At 46.6% G+C, this 22,261-nt stretch overlaps 1 protein-coding gene across 1 annotated transcript in view; it reads right to left on the bottom strand.

Moving 5' to 3' along the window:
- MGAT5B (alpha-1,6-mannosylglycoprotein 6-beta-N-acetylglucosaminyltransferase B) overlaps window positions 1-21,130 on the bottom strand; it is a 171,298-nt gene extending 150,168 nt beyond the window's left edge. The window contains exons 1-2 of the mRNA XM_073310498.1: window positions 20,370-21,130; window positions 11,902-12,014 (exon numbers count right to left, since the gene is read on the bottom strand). Of these exons, the coding sequence (XP_073166599.1) occupies window positions 11,902-12,014; window positions 20,370-20,437 (181 nt within the window). The 5' untranslated portion in view covers window positions 20,438-21,130. The remainder of the gene's footprint in view (window positions 1-11,901; window positions 12,015-20,369) is intronic.
- Between the last annotated feature and the right edge of the window lie 1,131 nt (window positions 21,131-22,261).

Here is a 22,261-nt window from a genome sequence, read left to right as displayed (position 1 = left end):
CCTGCTGTTCTGTCCAAATATATGTATCATTAGTGTGTATAATGTTATGAGGTTTTGCTGTATGGCTGTTACTGAAATATGCTGTAAGTTTGCTAGTGACATACAAAGGACCCCTGCCCAGGAGGATGCTCCACAACCATTAAATCAGCAGGGGAGTTGTCATCAGGGGATTTACAATTCAATGACAGTTGCTCAAGTCCACAATGGGAGTTTACTCAATCACTATGACTCAGCAAAGCCCACCAGGATGTGTCTGGGCAAGTCTTCCAGTCACATGAATGGAGGGTATAAAATAAGGAAGAATTGTAGCAGGTCTTGGCCTTTCTCCTCTCCCATCTATGTTGGCAGCATCAAGAACGCTGAGAAGATGAAGATTTCATCTGAGGAGACTGCTCAAGGCTTCAGGGAAGAAGTCTGTATATTACGAACTGTAACATCCAGTGGGCTGAGAAAATTGCTGATCTAAATACTGCCTAACATACTAAGATTTAGATTGTGTGTTTTTCTTTTATTTTCTTTGGTAACTTTCTCTGATCTTTTATGCCTACCACTTATAATCACCTAAAATCTATCTATTTTATACTTTACTTAAAACAGTGCAGTTAGGCTGATGTGCTTGGGAAATCTCAGCTCAGGTACAAAAGCTAGCGCATGTCCTCTCCACATTGAGAGAGGGGTGGACTGGGTAATAAACTTACCCTGGTCAGGCTTCTGACCAGCGCAAGATGGTATAGTCCAAGGGTACAAAACTGGGGAGGTGGGGGGGGAATTGGCTGGTGCCTCTCTATTGTTAGTTCATGAGTTGCTGGGAGAAGCATTTACCCATGTAACTCAGCTGGATGTGTCCCTGCCTGTGGATGTCTGTATAAGTGCAGTACCTGCCAGAGGTTTGCAGCTTGTCACAGCACCACAGGGTGAGAGGGAGCCCAGACTGGTGGGACAGAGGGCTCAGCAGTACACCAGTTCCAGGTTGCACCCCAGGGACCCTGTCACACAGATGATATTCTGATCCATATCTAATCACTTTTTAAAACTTACTATTTAACTCTGATAACATCCTGTAGCAGCAAGTTCCACCAGCTAATCATACATTGCAATTGAAAACAAGAGAGAGCACCTGCAAAGGGCAAAGTCCTGAAGCCAGAGAAGGCAGATGGAATTCTAATGACTACCCCGATCAACAACAGTTTGAGCTCTTGCAATTATCTCAGATCATTAAATGACATTTTTTGTTTTAAGTCAAAAACTCTGCCCCGAGACAGCTTTTTCCAATGGTAGAACAACAAAAGACAAAAATAGACTCGGGGGGGTGGGAGGGACAAAAACCCCACACATTTTAAGTTACAAGGGGAAAAAAATAAGACTCTCATGTCTAGGATCGTTCCCAAAGCGTCATCTGTATGCAAAATGTTGATTGTTTTCTTTTTTTAATCCTGATTTTGGTTTGCAGAACCAATTCTCTCAGTGACCATTTCATAACAAAGGAAGCTCCCAGTGTTTATTCCACAGCTGAGGATTAGGATAAAATAACTTGCATTTCAGAAGGTGTTTCTAGAAAAAAGCAACAAAGTCGCTGCTGCTTCAGATCATCAAGAGTAGAATCCCTCTGAAGACTGATTATTGGCCTTGAACAAGCTCATGGTTCTTAGCGAGAACCGCCTAGAAGATGACATTATAAAATCAACAGAATTAACTGGAGGACTGTGACAGTCTATTTTTCTGCTTCCCTTCTTCTGCCTCATGTCTCTCTTCGTTTAAGGTTTGATTTGCTGTTCAGATGGCTCTGAAGCTGAGGAGGCTTTGAGGTGTGTCTGAAGCATTTTCTGACACTTCCTCCAGCTACTTCATTTCACCCTTTGCACCCCTTCTGCCCTCAGCAGCTCCCATACAGACTCTCAGATCGTGGTGTGTGACTGGGATGGCAATCTTTACGAGGGAGAAGTGTCCAGTCTCAAGCCCTACTAAAATGCTCCAGGATTTAACTTAGGGCTGTGATTTTCAAAGTTGCTTTGGGGAAATGGATACCCTGCTGGAACTGGGTGTGCAAATCTCTTAGGAGGCTTTTAAAAATCTCAGCCTAGATTTCCATGGCAAGTATTGTATTTTAATTAAATCCTGGGGTTAAATCCTGACCTCAGTAATGTCAATGGGATTTCTCTCATACTTCAAAGGGGCCAGGATTTTACCCGAACAATTTGCTTAAAACCAACATGAGGTCTGATCCTGCACCCCTTACTCACATGGATAATTACAGTGGTCCTAATACTGCAAACGCCTAAGCACATCCATAAATGTACTCATTGAACACGAAGTAAGAGTTATGTACACGCATATGTGTCTGCAGGATGGGGCCCAAGAGAATGAATATGTGAATAAGGATTACTTATGTGATTAAGGATTGTGGGATCAAGCCCTTGTTATCAAGCCCAGACATGTAATGGGCAAACCTGAACACACACAACAGTCATTTTATTTATAAAGCAACACAGACCCCAGCATATTTGGAGCTGGGAATGCTGCTCAGTTGAAATACAATAGCTATAAATCAATAATGAGCATTTCTGAAGGGCCCATTAAATCAGGAACTTTAATGAACAAACATGGAGAAGAAAAGCACCAGGTACCTTACTCTGCACTCCTCACTCAGGCAAAAAACCCATTGAAGTCAATGGGAATTAGTGGTGCTCAGCTCTTCTCCGGATCAGATGCTAGGGGCCTGGTTCAACATAGCACTTCAACATGTGCTTGGGCATTTTACTGAATCAGGGCTTAGATGAGTTAATAGATAAATCCAATGTTGTTAGAAGGACAGGAACTGCACTATGCAAGGGCCAGCAGTAATTAATACAACTAGTCAGGAATTGGGTGTAGGAATGACTTTTCCATCAGGGGGAAATTGAAATGATGGCTCCCTAGCAGCCCACCTGAAAGGCTCCTAATGAGTTCAAAAGTCTTCCAGGTGAGCAGCTGGCAAGCCAGAAAACTCCATTTCAGTTCTCTCAAAATTACTATCAGGTGGGTACCCAAATGATTGTCACCATACTCGAGGAGTAGTTATTGCTGTTAAACAGTAATGGGTCATTAAGAAGAGACAAAGGGGAGCAGATAACAGTCTTCAAATATGTTAAGGGATGTTATAAAGAGGACAGAGATCAATTGCTGTCCTACCGTCAGTGGACATGAAGTAGTAGTAATGGGCTTAATCTGCAGCAAGGGAGGTTTAGGTTGGCTATTAGGAAAAACTCTTACACTAAGGGTAGCTAAGCATAGGCTTCCAAGAAAGGTTGTGGAATCCCCATTGTTGGAGGTTTTTGAGAGCAGATTGGACAAAAATGCCTGTCAGGGATGGTCTAGATTTACTTGGTCCTGAGGTTTACTCAGCACAGGGGTCTGGACTCAGTGACCTCTTGGGGTCCTTTTAAGCCCTACATTTCTCTTGTTCCTTGAAGGTGCAGATTGCTGGGGTGCTCCTTACAAGCTTACAAGGCCAGTGACATTAGCACACCTCTTTGTACTTGGCTTCAGATAATCATTTTGCACTTACAGCAAGTGTTGCAACTAGTGGTATTTCATTGGGATCTGTAATGCATGTTAATTGAATATCTATTGAGGCTTGATAAAACTGTAATAAGATATGGATACATTTCTGTTATTGTCAACCCTCTTTACATTAAATATGCTCTTAATAATCCATCACTCCTCATGCAGAATACAGGCCCTCTCCCTGAATTCTAAATGAACTGCAGAAGTCATGTACCACAGGACCCGATTCTGGCCCTACAGGCATTGGTGCAAATCACAGGTAACTCTAAGCTCAGCAGAATTACCCTGTTGCAAAGCCAGCAAAAGCAGGTTCAGAATCAAGCCCCAGTTTTCAAAATGGTCTAAGTTCAGCCTCCCATTGAGTTACTGCGTTTTGTGCCCACATGTAGTTTTGCAGGGGCAAATAGCCATTGGTGTTGGTATAGCAGCACTGTGCCCAGCTCCCTTATCTCCAGGCTCAGTCACCTAGTTAGATATTGAGGCATCAGGTACCATGGTGATGGGCACAGTATAAGAACATGAATAGAAGAAAATATCTGAGCCCTATGAAATGTATCCCTGAATTACTTGTGCCTGACAAGTCCTGAGTACAAAAATCACAGGCCATTTCTGACAATCAGGCCCTCACCAAAGAGATTCATTCATACCCTGGAAAAGTTTTTGTTTATAAAATTCTGTACACATTGCAACAGCTAGAGCCCCTCAGACAAGAAAAATAGGGAGACAACCCCATCCACAATCAATACACTAGAATGAAGTCAACAGTGGGTGGGGGCTTAATTCTGCTCCAGATTACATGACATAAAGCCCAAGTAAGCCTATTGACTTCAGTGAGTTTACACTGCTGTAACTGACAGCAACATTTGGCCCTGGGTCTTTGAGTTCCTTTCAAGTAGTTCTTTCTCTACCATCACCCACCTGAAAGCTGCAGGAAAAGTTACTGTTAATTTGAGACAGCAGGGACTCTCATTTCTGACCTGCAGTTCCTCCAAGAGCTCTACAACTGATGGTGAAAACCAAAGGCAAGTCTTAACCAATGAAGAAAAACTTTATGTTGAATTCTTTACTGAGCTTTCTAATGAGGTGGTAACTTTCCTAGACAGAGTTACAGAACTAAGACCCAGGGATACAAGAGTGGATAACGATTGACAATTCCCATTAGAGTCAACATTCACTCCTTTTTCCAGATACAGGAAAGGGGACCAAAGCTTCATCTCTTCCTACCTGCCACTACAAGAAAATTGGACCATTACAATATAAGCCACCCAACAGATAGTGGGTGAAGTTTGTCCCTATACAAAGAGTCCACAGAAGATTCACCACTTAAACCCCAGGGTTTGATGGTGACCCAGTGTGACGAAGTGAAGTTTTTCACCTTGTTATGTTGCATGTGAATCTTACCATCCTATACTAATACTGTGTGTAGCTCAGTTTCCCTGAGTACTGCACCAATGCCTAGGCAGTGGGAATTGGGTGTGTGACTTTTGCCGAGGCCCTCAGGGCAGGTGAGGCTGCCCAGCTGCCTGCATGTAAGGTATGGCCGATGCCCTTCATAACCTGAGACCCAGGAGAGGGAGGCGACCAGGTGACACTTTGCCAGGAAGCAGGACAAAGACCAGAGGAGAAGCCAAGTGCGTGGCAGAGGCCAGGCAGTGGGGTCCAGGGCAGTCTCCTGTCTGGGACTCGGAGATGGGGGTGTCCAGGGCATCTGGCCTAGGGTCCCTCCCCAAGATGGACTTTGCTCAAAGTCACTGATTTATGTGCTAGCAAGTTCTGCTCTACACTGTGTACCTGTCGACTAATAAACCTTCCACTTTACAATGCTGGCTGAGAGTCACTACTGACCATGGAGTTGGGGTACAGGGCCCTCTGGCTTCCCCAGAAGCCCCGCCCGGGCAGACTCGCTGCTGGAAGCACATGGTGTGGAAGGGGATGCTGAATGCTCCAAGGTCAGACCCAGGAAGGCCGAAGTGGTGTAAGCTTCTTGCCCTGGTGACAGTGTGCTTAGAGAGAGGAGGCTCCCCCAGAGTCCTGACTGGCTTCATATAGAGGAGTTCCAGAGCATCGCCCTGGTAACTCCGGGACATGCAGCATAAGTGTAAATCAGGATTATCTCTACTGAAGTCCAGAGAGTTAACACCAGTGCAAAAATGGTGCTAGCAAGAGGAGGCTCAAGACTCATGACTGAGCATTTTCCCTCACTTCATCTGCTAGAATCTTTGAAATGACCCACTCCAGAGAAGGGCTGTGCCATGGGCTCCTAGGAAATGGTCCGGCAATGGGCCTGTTGAATTTATTATACCAAATTCTTCTCCCCAGTTTAATGGTATAAATTGGAGGTCATTTCATTCAAGTCCAGGAAGGCCCTATGGTTCTACACTGATGTAACCAAGAATAGAATTTGGCCCAGAGAACAAACTCCATGGATTGAAGTATATTGTAGAAAGGGAAGGAAGGAAGGGATGGACTTGAGTTTCTCTCATCCTGAAGATGAAGCAGTGATCAGATCCTTACTGTACAGTCACTCAGCCAATTACAGCCACCCGAGGAGCTATGGGAGACTTAAGTGGTACATGACCAGCTGCACAGGGCTGAATTTCTTTTACTGCCAAACCGACTTATTTTCGGCTGTGCTAGTTGTAGGGCAGGGGACACTTCACATCACCTCTACACTTCTCCAACCCCAGGGCTGCAGGGAGTCAGTTCAGAGCTTGAAGGTTGCTTTAATTTACAAACACCTGCAGCAGCCTCTAGGGACTGGATACTCCAGGGTTGCAGAGAAGAATCTCCAGTAAGCAACTTAGGGTACGTCCATACTGCAGAAGAAGGCATGTTCTTAACTGTCCTTGGCTGACACCATTAGCTAACTCTAGTTAAAATAGCAGTGAAGACACAGCAGCTCTGCTTTTAACTCGGGTTAGCAGCTCGGTTCAAGCCTATAGGGGAGCTGGGGATTGCATTCTAGCTGCTAACCCAAGCTGCCATGTCTTCGCTGTGATTTTAACCCACATTAAGATCACACCTTTTTCCTCCATGTAAACAGACCCGCAGGTGAGCTCTTGGAGTGGCACAAAGAAGCCTTATTATGACTAAGGAGCTGACCCAACAGTCTAGGCAGCTGGTGATCAAACTAAGCTGGGATGGCTGGGGCTGCCAGTCTGTTGAATGAGGGACCCTGCTAGAACTTGCCTGTGTTTAAATATAACACCTTTCGCTGCTTTGCCTGGAAGCTGCATCCCGAATAGGTTATGGTGCTTGGAAGAGAAGTCTTGTTGGGAGGAAAAAAATTAGTCACAGAGCATCTGCCATCGCGTGATGAGAGCCAGTGTACTCTGACTCCAGCGGTTACTGTTACAAAGGCCACTACATGGCTAGTGACCACAAGACATGCTCACACCCACCTGTGGGAGACATGGGTCTGTCTCTAAAGGGAGACAACCTGACTTCAGTGAAATGTGCAAGACAGAACGGGAAGGCATTGATGTCCCAGCGTTCTATTGCTCAGACTACCACCAGCCAAGTAAACACTAATCCCTTGGGCCTGGTCTATACTACGAGTTTATGTTGGATTTAGCAGCATTAAATCCGAATTAACCCTGCACCCGTCCACACAATGAAGCCATTTTTTCGACATAAAGGGCTCTTAAAACCGATTTCTGTACTCCTCCCCAACGAGGGGATTAGCACTGAAATTGACATTGCCGTTTCGAATTAGGGTTAGTGCGGATGCAATTCAAAGGTCTTGGCCTCCGGGAGCTATCCCACAGTGCACCATTGTGACTGCTCTGGACAGCACTCTGAACTCGGATGCACTGGCCAGGTGTAAGGAAAAGCCCCGGGAACTTTTAAATCTCATTTCCTGTTTGGCCAGGCGAGCTCATCAGCACAGGTGACCATGCAGTCCCAGAATCGAAAAAGAGCTCCAGTATGGACCGAATGGGAGGTACTGGATCTGATCGCTGTATGGGGAGAGGAATCTGTGCTATCAGAACTACGTTCCAAAAGACTAAATGCCAAAACATTTAAAAAAATCTCAGAGGCCATGAGGGACAGAGGCTACATCAGGGACGCAACACAGTGCCGCATTAAACTTAAGGAGCTCAGACAAGCGTACCAGAAAACCAAAGAATCAAACGGACGCTCCGGGACAGAGCCGCAGACATGCCGCTTCTACGCTGAGCTGCATGCAATTCCAGTGAGGGCCGCCACCGCTACCCCACCTTTGTCCGTGTACTCCGAGGATGGGATACTCTCCGCCATGGCTGAGGATTTTGCAGATGGGGAAGATGAGGAGGAGGACGATGAGCTTGGGGACAGCACACAACACACTGTTCTCCCTGACAGCCAGGATCTTTTTATCACCCTGACTGAAATACCCTCCCAACCCAACGAAGCTGGAGAAGGGACCTCTGGTGAGTGTATCTTTTTAAATATAATACATGTTATAAAAGCAAGCGTTTTTCAATGATTAAGTAGCCCTGAGGACTTGGGATGCATTCGTGGCCAGTACTGCTACTGGAAATGTCTGTTAACGTGTCTGGGGATGGAGCGGAAATCTTCTAGGGACATCTCCATGAAGCTCTCCTGGAGGTACTCTAAAGGCCTTTGCAGAAGGTTTCTGGGGAGAGCAGCGTTATTCTGTCCTCCATGGTAGGACACTTTACCACGCCATGCTAGTAGCAAGTAATCTGGTATCATTGCATGACAAAGCCTGGCAGCGTATGGTTCTGGTGTTTGCTGGCATTCAAGCAACATCCGTTCTTTATCTCTCTGTGTTATCCTCAGACGAGTGATATCGTTCATGGTAACCTGGTTGAAATAGGGGAATTTGATTAAGGGGACATTCAGAGGTGGCTGTTCCTACTGGGCTGTTTGCCTGTGGCTGAAAATAAATCCTCCCCGCAGTTAGCCACGCGGTGGGAGGGGGGGCCATTGGCACTGAGCTGTTCGCGTTTGGCTAGCAGGGATCTTCCCCGATACCAGCCAGGCGGTGGGGGGAGGGGAAAAGTGATCATCCCAGAGAATTGGATGCGGGGAGGGGGTTAGTTTGGTTTCTGCTGCTGCACGTTAACAGGAAAACTGCAGCAATAAATGGCCAACTCAAAGGGCTTTGCTTGGTATGGGAAAGGAGGGGGCTGCTGTTATGAAGGTTGCAGAAGCCGAAAGACTATGGCTTATCCCTCATCACTTAGCTTCTGGCTGAAATGGGGGATTTTAGTCTGAGGCCTCCTCACTCAGTTAATGAGGGGGTGATGTGTTTATCACTCCAGTTAGGAGAGAGCATGTGTGTGTGTGAGGGGGTCTTTTTCCTTTGCTCCAGGACTGTCTTCTGGCCTGACCAAATGTACCTTGGCTATCCCAGGCTCTGGATTGGGCCACCTCTCTTGAAAAGTTCTCCTTTCCCTGCTATTTCATTTGGACCCAAAGTACTTAACAGTCCAGAGGTAAATTGGAACAAAAACAAACAAGCATCTGTTTTTTATCCAGAGCTAAATTCAATGACATGAGCAAGCTGGAGCATTCTCTGTGATGGACTTCAGAAAGGTCCAGCAGAAACTCCATTCAGCAAGTAGTACTGAGTCACAACACTCAAATACAACGCACACATAGGGTTGCCAACTTTCTAATCACACAAAACCAAACACCCCTGCCCCACCAATGACAGCTGCAGAGCTGGCGCTGGGGGCGGGGGCAGTGCACGGAGCCTCCCTGGCCACCCCAGCGCCTACGGGCCGCAGGGACCTGGCGGCCGCTTCAGGAGGCGGCACACAGCCAGCGCAGGTAGGGAGCCTGCCTTAGCCCCAGGCCCCTGCTGCAACACTGACCGGACTTTCAACAGCCCGGTCGGCAGTGCCGACTGGAGCTGCCAGGGTCTCTTTTTGACCAGGCATTTCGGTCGAAAACCGGACACCTGGCAACCCCATGCACACTGTCAGAACAAGCTCCCATTGGTTGATCAGTGGTCATGAGGGCGGAGTATTTCTACTTAGGAAATGCCAATTGAGCCTTTTACAGGGATGATGACATGTATCATATATAGGGTAGCACTATCCGCCCACCTGTCCCCTTTTCTGAAGCTACTGCTACACTCTTTACTGTAGCAAAACCATCACTGATGTCACCAATAGATTTTAGTGGATCAAGGCTACTGGAGTGTGGCAGCTTTTGGCCTGCATGGCTACATAGTACCCCTGCCATATGCTCATCCCACTAGTTAATGCATGTAGGCCTCACTGGAGGCCTAGGCATAAACTAAGAGTATGAAGCAAAGTAGGCCTTGTCAGTAGTATAACTGGTATTGGCTAACCAAGTAAGCGCATCTAACCAGAGAGGATGGTACAAGAACACCCAGAGTTCTCAAGTAACCACATAAACCAATTCCCATGAGATTATACAGGAACACACCGACCCCTTATAAGATAAGGATGGGATGACAGGATAATGGATGAGGAGGTTTTGTTTGAACTAGCAGGTACAAGATACCAGGGTGATAACAAACAACATATGGAGCATAATGTGTCATTTATTCGTATCCATGTATAAAAGGAGAAGTCATGGGAGGGGCATACATCAGCTGACGGGACAGCATCCTGTTTGCTGACTGATCCTTTACCTTGTCACGGGCATACACGTGTTAGTGTCCCTGTGAGCTACTGGACAGGGCTCCAGTACCGTGCTTTGCAGACAGTAAACCTGGCCGAGCACCTTCGTCACTGATCCGAGCCTGTGGTCTTTCTTTCTGAACAGCACCGAGGTCTGCTGAATCAACACGCTGTGCACTCTGCTGGTGCAGCTAACACTGGAGCTCCGAGAATAGCAGCATTAACAACTCTACAGCACCAGCAACATGCCACAGCACTAACGACATGCACCATCCTCAACTCCCCATCAGCTGTGCCATCCAGCACCCAATTCTCTCTCCATCCTCCCACATTTCTGCTGAGCTGCAGCCCCATCTCCTGACCCCTCAGTCCATTATGGGAGGTGAGCAGGGGCAACAAGAACTCACCCCACAAACAGATGAGCAGGATCCCTACATGGCCTGGGTAGGGGGGTGGAGGGTGGATCAGGGCAGGAGGCAACCAGAGGTTGGAGGTGTCAGGAATACACAGGGCTGAGGAAAAGAAGGGAATGGGTTACATCCCTTCAATCCTAGGAGCTGCCCTTGTGCAACACTTCTCCCAGTGAGCTTCTCCATTAGAATCAGAACACTTCACCTATTCCCCCTCCATCCTCTATACAGTACTTTTACGGGTATTAAAATTTAACACACACACACACAGTTGATCCACTAGTTTCCCATCATAGTATCTCCTTTTGAGACAAAAAAAATAAAATGGCAAAAACATCACTCTCCACACTTTCACTCCCTGGCGACCAAACCTGTCTACAACCACAAAGCCTTCCACAGTCCTGAGCCAGAGCCTCCGGTGCTGTAAGCTGGCACAGTCAATGGAGCTACAACAGCATACATGAACTGAGGATCTAGCCCAGGCGTGGGCAAACTTTTTGGCCTGAGGGCCACATCGGGGTTCCTAAACAGTATGGAGGGCCAGTGTAGAGTATTAAATTGCTCCCCATAGGAATATGGTACATATGGTGTACTACTTACAGCTGCCAGTCCTGGTGCTCCATAAGTTAGCACATTGCTACAGGGAGCAATTTAATACACTACATCTGGTGGCTCTCACAGCCCCACTGCCCGGCAGGTGCTTGCAGCCCAGCCACCCAGACTGCTAGCGGCACTGCGAGATAAGGCTGCTGGGGAGGGGCTGGGGGCTAGTTTCCCCAGCCAGGAGCTGAAGGGCCAGCCAGGACGGTCCCACAGGCCGGATGTGGCCCGTAGTTTGCCCATCTCCGATCTAGCCCCTTGCATTCAGATCACCGAGGTTCTCTATACACCAGGTGTCATCACAATGCTTTGCACCAAACACTGCTAGAGCTTCATGGTTTACATCCCCCTCCATACACTTCGTGATGTTCTCGAGGAGGCTTTGCAAAAATGTCAGTCTCCATCTGATTTCCTCCCTCTCCGCCCTCCTTGTTTATGGAGCTTGTAATGACAAAGAGCTGAATGGAAATAGTCAAGCAGCCCATACACTTGGAATTTCAACCAATTCAAAATCTGCGGCTCCAGAAACACAGGCCTCTACCCAGTGAGCCGGTAGAGGGAGCTATTAGACACGGGTAAGTCTGTCATACTCCAGCAGGAAGCAGACATTGACAATGCACTATCACTTCCCTGTACTCATCTATCCCAGAAGGGGCATTTATTCCCATACTAGTCACAAGGAGCCAAATCTAGCACAAGTTCTCCTCTTTTAAAATAGTTTTCAAAACAGTTAAAATCTCAGTTACCTTCGGTTCTGATGGTGAAGGGAGAGTCTCCCAGCCTTTTGGCTGAAAACTGGCCTCCCAAAGATGTCATTAAGAAGCACAGGGTAAAAAATCCAATGCCCAGCACAAATATCCTGAGGGAGGAGAAAAAGAAAAGATAAGGTGAGACACAATCAGTAATGGCTTCTTTGCGAAACAGGTTATCCCACCAATTACAAGTAAGATATGGGTCTCTTCACTGACAGGCCCACAAGTCCTGTGGTCTGATTCTCGGCAAAACCGCCTCGACACAAAGCCCCCTCAAGAGCTCACTTGCACTGACTTTTCTTACTGAAAATTCTGTATGAGAAAAAAAATGGAGGGAGGGGCATTTGAGAGGTGGAATGGGCAATCATGCCATGTACCTGAACTCTAACCCTCAGCAAATGGTTCTTAATCCTGCTCCTATTGGCCATTCAAAGAGAGTTGGCCAAGTCACCAGTGTAGATCTGTTTTAGCAACATAGGAAATACCAAGCCAGATCAGACCAATGGTCCATCTAGTCCAGCAGCCGGCCAGGCTTAGAGGCACACTAAGCACTGAGCAGCTCATTGCTGTCAAGACTTAGGTGGCTTTGTATATGCCATCCAGCAGAAATTTTGGTGCCTAGGGGACTTTACTGACAGAAACAAAGGCACCAACAGAATTTAGGTGCCTACTGGGTTAGCCAGTAGCCAAGTGGGGGTTCTGAGGATCTAAATTTTGGACCTAGGAACCTAAAGTGGCAGTGAGGAATTTAAATCTCTTTGTTGATTGAGCCATTTGTGGTTGGCTCATGCCCTGAAGCATGAGGGCTGATATCCCTTGTAGATATTTTGCCTCTAATGACCCTGTGGATGCTCTCATTATTATCCATCCTCTATTGAATCCTAGTGCGTGGTCTCAGTGATATCTTGTAGCAGTGAGTTCCACAGGGTGATTATGTGTTATGTTTGATCACTCTTAAATGTATTGCCTTGTAATTTCATTGGCTGTCCCTTTCTCCCATTTTGCATAGTTGTCCACTGTTATTCCCTTTCTGCTCCCTAAGGGAATCTGTCCAGCCAATACAATCTGAGCTAATAAACTAAAGGTGAAAGGCTTCACATTCTATTCCCAATGCCTTAGCCATCCAGCACCCCGCTAAGAGGTGTTGATGAGCACTGTACAAGTGCTTACATGATATATTAGTGAGAGGCAGCATGGTCCACAGGATAGGGTGTTACCAGATTTGCCCATTATGCTGGGGTATGCTCATTTATTAGGGGTACTCTTCTGGGGGGGGGGTGTCTGTAATTCTATCAATGTACTGCTTGTGTCACTTGTGTTCTCATACAGAGCTATGCGTCTCCCTTCTGCAAGTTCCCTCCCAATAGCACTATCCTGCAGGACCTAGGTTTCCCAGGGCTGGGTTCCTGCAGCCCCAGAATCAGATGAACACACACACATTAACAGAGCGCATCTGAGTGGACTGGGTCAATCAGCACGCCCAAGGTGACCCCTTATATGTCCCTGGACTCAGCAGGCTGGGCTGAGCAGTACTTCCAAGCTGCCACCCTCATATGCCACAGGCACCACACCGGAATAGAGTACACCTGAGTAAGCAGGGTCGAGCCACACCTTCAAGCTGCCACCCTTATATGACACAGGTTCAGCACGTCCCTCTCCCCACTTTCACATTATACGTTGTTCTGGTAGTAATGCACTTGATAAGCAAACCCTACAGGACTTTTGGGCTCTGCAAGAATCTTTAGCTTAGGTAAGAGGAGCATTGCTGCAGAGCAAATGGGGAAGCCAAAAACACAAGAGAGAGAGGGAGGGAAGCAACCAGCTTAACCATAAAAGTTAATTATTGCCAAGTAATAATCATACAAGGAGACCCAAACAAACAAAACAGTTACAATATTAAATCTAGCTTAAATTTGATTACAAAAGTCAGGTTTAGAAAACTATAACTGATCACACAACTCAGGGTTAGAAAGCTATACCTAGAGTAGAAAAAGAAAAAGAGAGAGAGAGAGAGAGCGCGCGCAAGTGAGCTGGATTCTCACCACTCTGTGAACCTTGAACCGGTTGGGGTTCCCAGGTGGTGATGATAGCTGAAGGTCCGGAGTGCTGGCAGAGCCCCCAGCACGCTCAGTCAGGAGAAGATGAAGTCCCAGTGGAACTGATGCAGATTTTGGATCCAAGCATCAGAACACTTACTTGAGCATGGGAAGGGGTTTTTTGTCAGGAAACAACAATGGTTCAAGGGAGAACACTAGATTTGTTAACGGGTAAACTGGTGGCTCAAGGGAGTGTACCAGAGTTGTTTTGTTCAGGCTAGAGAATAGGAACTGATCATTCCTGGCTATGGGTGGTGTTCCTTCGCAGGAGCTCACGATGCAATTAGGTAGCTTCAGTATTTTGGATACCAGTAAAGGATTTATTGGTAGAATTGGTCTGATAACTACTGCACCGGGTGTGTGCAGGGGTAGGTTCATTAACATCTGGAGCAGAGATTCCCCCATCATGCAGTGCTTCCCTGGTCCCAGAGTTCAGTGCAGTTCTTGCCTTGGAATCTCTGTTCTCCATTCTGTATGCTAATGGAGATGCCTCCCTATCCCGTCTTTGATGCAAATGAGGCTAGGGGAGTTGCCTTAATCCTGTCACCCTTGTCCAGAAGGGTTTAAGTGTGTCCCCTGCTGCCTTTTCGCAAGTCTTTCTTCTGACTGGTTTTGGTTCAAGCAGAGGCTGGAGGGCGGGGGGTCCTTTGTGAGTCAGACAGGCTGGATACTGCATCCTGGTTCCCCAAGAACACAGAGCTGGCAGGTAACAAGAGCACTAACTTAAGAGACCAGAGTTCTAATCTTGGCTCTGCTATCGAGCAGTATTGCCTCTCTGTGCCTCCGATTCCCCTCCTACCATTTGAGTGTCCTAGCTAGTGAGATGTCAGCTTTTTGGTGCAAGGATTGTTGCTTATCAAAACTGGACATAAGTTTCCCCCCCAAACCTTTTTCTGGTAAAAATGCAGATTGGGTGACACCTGAACATTTCATGAACTTGTATTAATTTCACATTTTTTTAACTAAAACAAATTTTTAAAAATTCAAAAAGATTGTTTCAATATTATCAAAATGAAATGTTATGGTTTTCTTATTCAAAACTAAGTTGTTCTGAAATTTTCTTTATTTGTTTTTAAAAACAACAACATTAACAAAAAGCGTACAAAAACTATCCTCTTGGAACCAAGCTAAGCCTTGGTGTTAATCCCTTTGAAAGCAATGGGAATGGTGCCTGCTTACGGTAGGGGTGAGTGTATTCTCAGGGTGTTAGAGACATAGGGGAGACATTAGTATGGCACCCTTCCAAGAGAGGCCTGGTGGCTAGGGCACTGCCATGGGCCTCAGGAGATTTGGGTTCAGTCTTGGACTCTGCCATTGACTTCCTGCATGACCCTTGGAAAGTCACTTAGGCCCAGATCCGCAGAGATATTTAGGCTCCTACATTCCCTTAAAATCCACAGGAGTGAGGAGCCTAAATACCTCCGAGAATCTGGGCGTGTCTCTGGGCATCATTTCCCTGTTTGTAAGCTATGGTAATACTACTTTCCTTATTCCATCTCTTATAGCAGTCTCATCTATGGAGCGTGTAAGCTTGTGAGGGTAAGAGGGACTCCCTCTTACTACAAGTCTGTTCTACGGGTCTCTAGGCAAGATAGTAACACAAATAATAGCAGTGCCCTGCTGCAGCTGGAGGGCGGTTCTAATCATCTATCCCTTTTCATCCAGTGCAGCCACCCCCTTTCCTCCTCTCCACCCTGCCAAGCATAATTTAATGACACATTACCTGGGGGATTGGTGTTTAAATGATCAGAGCTGATCTTGCTCATCTTTCAAATCCTTTCTATTGATAATGTCTTCATCATTATGCAAGGCCTTGTTTATGAATTTTAATTTTCATAATTATGATCTGGCAAGGAGCGATAGTTAAACTCCACAATTAATTAACAATTTAGACCATGGGAGAAAGAAAGAAGGAAAAACCCTCCACAATTGCTGAAAAAAAAAATTTCAAAGGGGCCATGCATTCTAGCATCTCATTAGAAGGAAAAAAATTCACAATTTCAAATGGCTTGCAGAAGAAGGGGAGGAGACTCAAGATTTTGTACTGCAGTTCTTTGTGCTGGCGCCTAGTATTGGGAAATGGCCAAAAGGTACCAGGGGCCTGACTGAACCTCACACTGGTGTAAGTCAGAATTAACTCCACTGAAACCAATGGACTTTCCTGAGAGCTGCATCAGACCCCGTTTCCAAAACTAGTCCATTAACTGTACCTGTTGTTGAACATAGAGCTTTGATGACCATGTAGCATCTACATCCCAAGCTGGCTGTTAATCGCGTGGACTGTCACCACATATTAATTTAATTCAGGGTGCTTTGATTTTACAAGATTCTGGTGACAATTCTACCCAGAATTCTACCCTGGGACTGAAATATTCACAATCCCCTGCTTTAGGACTATGTCCAGGAGGAGAGTGCCAAGTTCTGCCCTGTTTATTTACTGTCAGTTTGGAACAACAGCATAGTCTTTAATAGAATTATCAAAGATTCACATAATTGTAACAGAGCAAAATCTGGCCCTGAGGATTTGTATTCTGATGTGCTATATATCATTTGGGTATCCTGGAAACGTGTGCAGGAGAAGGCTGCAGCATCCTTTGAACCCATGAGCTTTCCATGGTCCTGAAACACCAGAGGCCTCTCAGACTGGGTCACCCGACAGCAAAATGCTAAGCAGCATTAATCCTCCCTGGGAACAATGCATTCTAAAGTTCTGAGGAAAGAAATGGATTTTCTACTTACAAGCTTTCACAGCACTCCTCTTTAGTTCCCCAAAGAGAAGCATAGAGATGGCTGGGGTAAGGCACTATAGTTGACTTGTGATGCACTTTTGGCTCTCTCGGGTACTGCTGAGTAGAATCAATCACTAAGGTGCCTTGATTTTGAAATTAGACACATTAGAAGTGAGCCATTCACACAAGTTTCTGTAAATAAATCCTCCTCTCCAATATTTTATCTCCTCCTGCTATGTTTACAGAGTGCTAGCAATCAACAGCTCTCCTCCATTCGCAGGGTGCTTCTCACAGATTTGGGACTTTTCCCTCACTGTACTAAGCTTATCCAGAGGATGATTAATGAATTCAGCTGAGCACCACTTTGATTTCAATGGGCCAAATCTCCAGTCAGTGCCTGGCAACTTCACTGATGCTATGCTTATTTGCACCCATGTGGATCCAGCTCACTGACTTCAGTGGAGATAAGATGCTTAAACACCAGCTGACATGTGGTCTCCATAAATTTAGGTGACCACTATGGACTGCAAACCACCCACATTACTACACAAAGTTGGGGGGTGTCTAGATTCCAAGGGTTTGCCTTCACTGCAGCACTAACTTAAGTGTGGATAAGAGCAGCCAGCTGCTCTTGAGTTAGTCTAGCTCAAGTGAGAGCATCCACACCGATGTTTGGATTAACAGCACAGTATCTATATCCCCACTGCATTACTAGTGTGAGCATCAACAGCTCTCAAGTGTCAACCCACACCTCCAGTAGCTTGAGGTTAAAGCACCACTCAACTTGAGCTAGAGACTCGTGTGTGGACAGGAGTAAGATTAAGGGAGCACTTGAATCATACCTTGAGCTAAAGCTGCAGTGAAGGCAAGGCCTAAGAGCATACGCTAGTCTCACCACACAGTCACCACATAAAATGGTGGCTCGGGATCTGCAAGGGCAGAGTTCAAACAGGGTGTGCCACAGGTGAGGACTGAAGTGCGCTGGTAAATTAGCAGAGGTAGGGAGAAGTAGGGCTAGAATAGGAGAAAATGTGCAGGTCATGACAGCTTTAGCTGATCTGTGGGGTGCTCAAGAGCTAGTCTAGCAGGGGCTAAAGAGCATCAGCAAAACTGGGGAGCAGGGCTTAGCCCTAGAAAATAAGTGGGTATTGCAGGTCAGGACTGAGGTGGTGAGGGAAGCCCACCACACTGGTGTTATTAGCCTTTCGGTTCCAATGCTTCAAAAAAATATTCCCACCAAACACCATTACCGCTGAGTTAAACCAGGGAGAATCCTTGCCTCCAGTTTGTCTAAACGATTGGGGGGGGGAACACCCCTCGAGGTGCTTTAGCCACAGTCAATCACATCTATTTTCCTGTGCTATAAACTCTCAAGGAAAACATCTCTTAGAAAAGCCTGATTCAACTCACACTGGTTTAACTTTTCAATAAAGTTGCTCCCAATTTACACCAGCGTAAGAGCAGAATCAGGCCCTAGTGTATTGAGAACACTGTCAAGGTACCGGATTCTCTTAGCAAGACCCAAGCCCCCAAACTGTTCACCTGGCCCCATCCCCGAATCCGCACAAACATTTCCCCTCCTGTTCCAGTCTCTGGCCTATTTTTCATCACACTTGGCCAGTGTGCTAGGACTCATTACTGATACTCCTGCTTCAAGCCTTATTCACAGGACACTGCTAGAAAGGAATTCCCCTGCTCCCGGAGCAGGAGACTCTTCCACTAACTTCATCTTGGGGTTTAACAAACATATCTATGGAAGAGAACGAACAGCCCCTCTCAAAGCAGCGCTGGCCCCGTCCCCGGCTGAAGGCAGCTGCCGAGCCCAGCACAGCACCTTGGGCGCTGCTGTTCTATTAAGCAGAGTGTCATTCAACAGGAGAGAAAGCGACAGCTCTAGATGATGGCTGTGTACAGTGTTTGACACAACTGGCACAGCTGGTGAATTACTACAGAGTAACTGCCCCCCTTTCTCCCCCTCCCAGCTAGTTCATGGTGTGCCCCGATCCATCTCTGCTCCATCCATGAAGTTCTGTGTTGCATCTGTTAAGTCAATCAGAGTTTTGCCCTGGACATCACTGAGGGCAGGATTGGCCCACAGTAGCAGAGGGAGGATGAGCGATGTGGGAATTGCTCCCACCCCCTCTTCAACATGTGGCCCAGCTATGGCTAGGCACCTCTCCCTTCTCTTCTATCCTCCTTCCACAAGGCAAGCTCTGCTACCCAAAAGCAACTGCCCTACAGCCCAGCCTCATCGGTGTGCCCCTTCTCCCCCTTTGGTATCCCCCCAACCTGCCTGCCATCAGATTGGAGACAAAATCCCTGCCAAACCAACGGGGAGGTACCATCCCCTTGCTGACCCACTCCCAAGTCTTTTCACCTAGCAGAGCTACCTGCCCCACCTGTTTGCCTGGCTGGTCCAAGAAGGTGGGCAGTCAAGTGATTGAGGCACTAACCTAGGAGTTGGGCAACCTATGTTCAGTTCTCAGCTCTGCCACAGACTCCCTGTATGGCCTTGAGCAAGGCACTTAGCCTCCTTTGTGTCTCAGTTCCCCATCTGAACAATGGGAATAATCACACTCCCATACCTCTGAGAGGTGTTTGGAGGATAACTTCAGTAAAAGATTGTAAAGTGCTCAGATACAATGGTGGTGAGCACATAAATTCTTTAGACAGATGAAATTTCAGCAGCAATAATTCTCAAAAGCTGTCCCACGTGAGAAAATATAACCCGACCCTCCCTTCCATCCCCCAAAACTCCATTTCCTTTGGCCAAGTCAAAAGGCCAGTATCCTGGTTTGCAAAATCCACTTCCAACGCTTTTGTGTTACTTGGACCATCAGAAAGCACCGTGATGGCTTTGTTTTGATTCAGACCTAACTTTTATAATTCCTCACCCATAAGACACAAACAAACAATGCCCCTTGGAGGCTGGAAGTGCATAAAGCGTGACTCCTCAAATCAGTTTTAAAGAAAGCACACAAGCATTAGAGAAGAGTTTGCATGTTAATGGACAGTCCACACGCACCCACCCATCCACTCACCAAAAAAAAAAAAAAGACACTTACAGCAAGGAGTTTATGCAAATCAATAGTAATGGAATCATAAAAACTTTGTAGTTGTTGAGGCGGGGGGAGGAGATCAGTAAGTAAAAATGCATAAATTCAGGGGGGGAGGGGAACTTGGAAGGTCTGACTTTGGACAAGAGTCTGCTCTTGGTTACCCGTGTGAATCCGGAGCAACCGCATTATCACTGGATTCAAACCAGTGTTACTGACAGCCAAAGCTGGCTTTTAATTTGTATGCATCAATTCCCCAGTGGATGCAAATATCACCAAGAAAAGTATTAAAAACCTGTAACTAATAGCCAACTGATATTAGCATAACAAATGAATTAGCAGGCAAGGTACAGTATGCAAGAGCCACACACCAGCTCCCATCAAGATGACTTAAAGGCTAACTTGCTTTGATTCTTGACATTTTAATCTGGGATTGATTCCCCTGGAAGACTGTGAGTGCTAGGAAATTTGTTTAGATGAATTATTCAGTTTCAGCTCCCTGAAGCTGAACAGCAAGATGGGGTGCAAAGGCAGGGGGTGGGGAGGGAGAATGGTAAATAGAGCAATAAAAAGAACTTTACCTAAAAGGTCTCAAGGTGACAAGACATCTTCTGATCATTATTTTTCCATCCGAATTGACTGTGATCATTGTTCAAACTTATATAAGAAATAAAAAGGAAGCAACTCGACACTTTAGACAGCCATATGCTGCCGTTACACAGTGCCCATGATTAGGATGATTTGTATACAGAGGTGGGGAAAGCACCCCAGACCAATCCAACTTCACCGAGAGGGGTTTTAGCTCTTCTGCTCCAGGTAATCTACTTCTCCTCCAATGGAGCAGCCGTGGCGAACGTTTGTCTGCTCTGGATGAAATAGATCTTAACAGAGCGAGCACGACTGAACCAGGTTCTCTTGCGGGATTTTCTTATTTACATTTTGGAGGCAGGTTGTCGCAAACGGCAGCACTTCTGTCCATCCATCTCTCCCCACAGAAGATGGAGCTGCTGGGAGGCACCTTGACTCCTTCATCACATCCACTTTTTGCTCTCCTTCCTGTTCTCTCCAGATTTCACCTTAATTGGAGTCAAATGCCGGACACTCCTCCCCCCCACCCCATACACACACACACACACACAAACCAGCATTCAGTACTTCCAGCTAGTTGCTGTCCTCTGGGAAGGCTTCCCAAGTCAAAAGTCTGCACTGTTCTGGGATTCCAATGGTGTTCCCAACCCTCTGTGTCCACAGATGTGATATCAGAGCCAGCTCCATCCCATCCTGGGAGCTCCCTTGCACAATCCTAGGTATCCAGCCCCTTGCTTTAATCTGAGTAGGCACTGCATTGTTTCCACTAGAGAAGGCTGCACTGCTCCAGCTAGGATTGGAGAAAACCTTCCTGTTAACTTGTGGATTGGGCACCATCTAGTGGTAGCCATGGGATGGCATCAGTTGCCTTCTGTTAAGGAGCGATTATGTTGGTAGGACTGATCCAGCACCTATGAACTTCTTCGCTCCAGAGATTTCAATGTTTCCTCAGCTGCAGACCTATATTTTGAAATCTCACCCCCTGACATCTTTTACAAAGATAACCGAGCCCACATCCCTATCAGTGAACTCCTAAATTTTAATAGCAACAGTAAATCTCACATTAATAGAGTACCCTTTATCCTAAACTGTTTCACAAACTATCATAGAATCATAGAATACCAGGGTTGGAAGGGACCTCAGGGGGTCATCTAGTCCAACCCCCTGCTCAAAGCAGGACCAATCCCCAATTTTTGCCCCAGATCCCTAAATGGCCCCCTCCAGGATTGAACTCACAACCCTGGGTTTAGCAGGCCAATGCTACCTCTAAAATGCAGCCACCTCTGGCGTGAAAGACAGCAGTCGACCCAAAAACCGTCAGGGAGCATAACAGATGGCAGGTCAAACCCCTACTCTGATGAAAAGTGCCTGGGGACATTTAAAGCTTGGAGCAAGAAGGGCCTTGGGTCTAATTCTGCCTCCCTCACAACAGTGAGGACAATGGGACTGCTCCTGTTTTTACAGTGCTGTAAGTGAAATCAGAATCCATCTCCTGGTCTATTCAAGTTTCTTCCACAGAGGCCCTCAGCTGCTGATGCACAGGGCTCATTGCATCTGGGGCAATGCAATAGGCCTGCTGATCTTCTGCACTGTTAATAAGAGCATGGCCCTTTGCCGTATAGCAAGAGTAAGATTGATCAGAGAGGGAGCGCAGCTGTACTGGTCACGTCTCACTAACCAGCTATCAAACACATGTAGCAAAAGCACTTGAAAGGGAGTTACTGCAGATTTATACCAGGGTACCTTGGGGCAGAACTTAGCCTGGCAAGCACATATGTAACACTGATGGACCCCGGTTGTTGGCAGGCAGGATCAAACGTGGGACCTCTGGAGTTTAGTGCATGAGCCTCTACCGCGTGAGCTAAAAGCCACCTGGCTCTTAGCT

Source organism: Lepidochelys kempii, chromosome 14 (assembly GCF_965140265.1).
Source record: "Lepidochelys kempii isolate rLepKem1 chromosome 14, rLepKem1.hap2, whole genome shotgun sequence".
Classification (NCBI taxonomy): Eukaryota; Metazoa; Chordata; order Testudines; family Cheloniidae; genus Lepidochelys; species Lepidochelys kempii.
The sequence above is the reverse complement of the archived record's forward strand: the minus strand, read 5'-3'. Positions and strand labels throughout refer to the sequence as shown.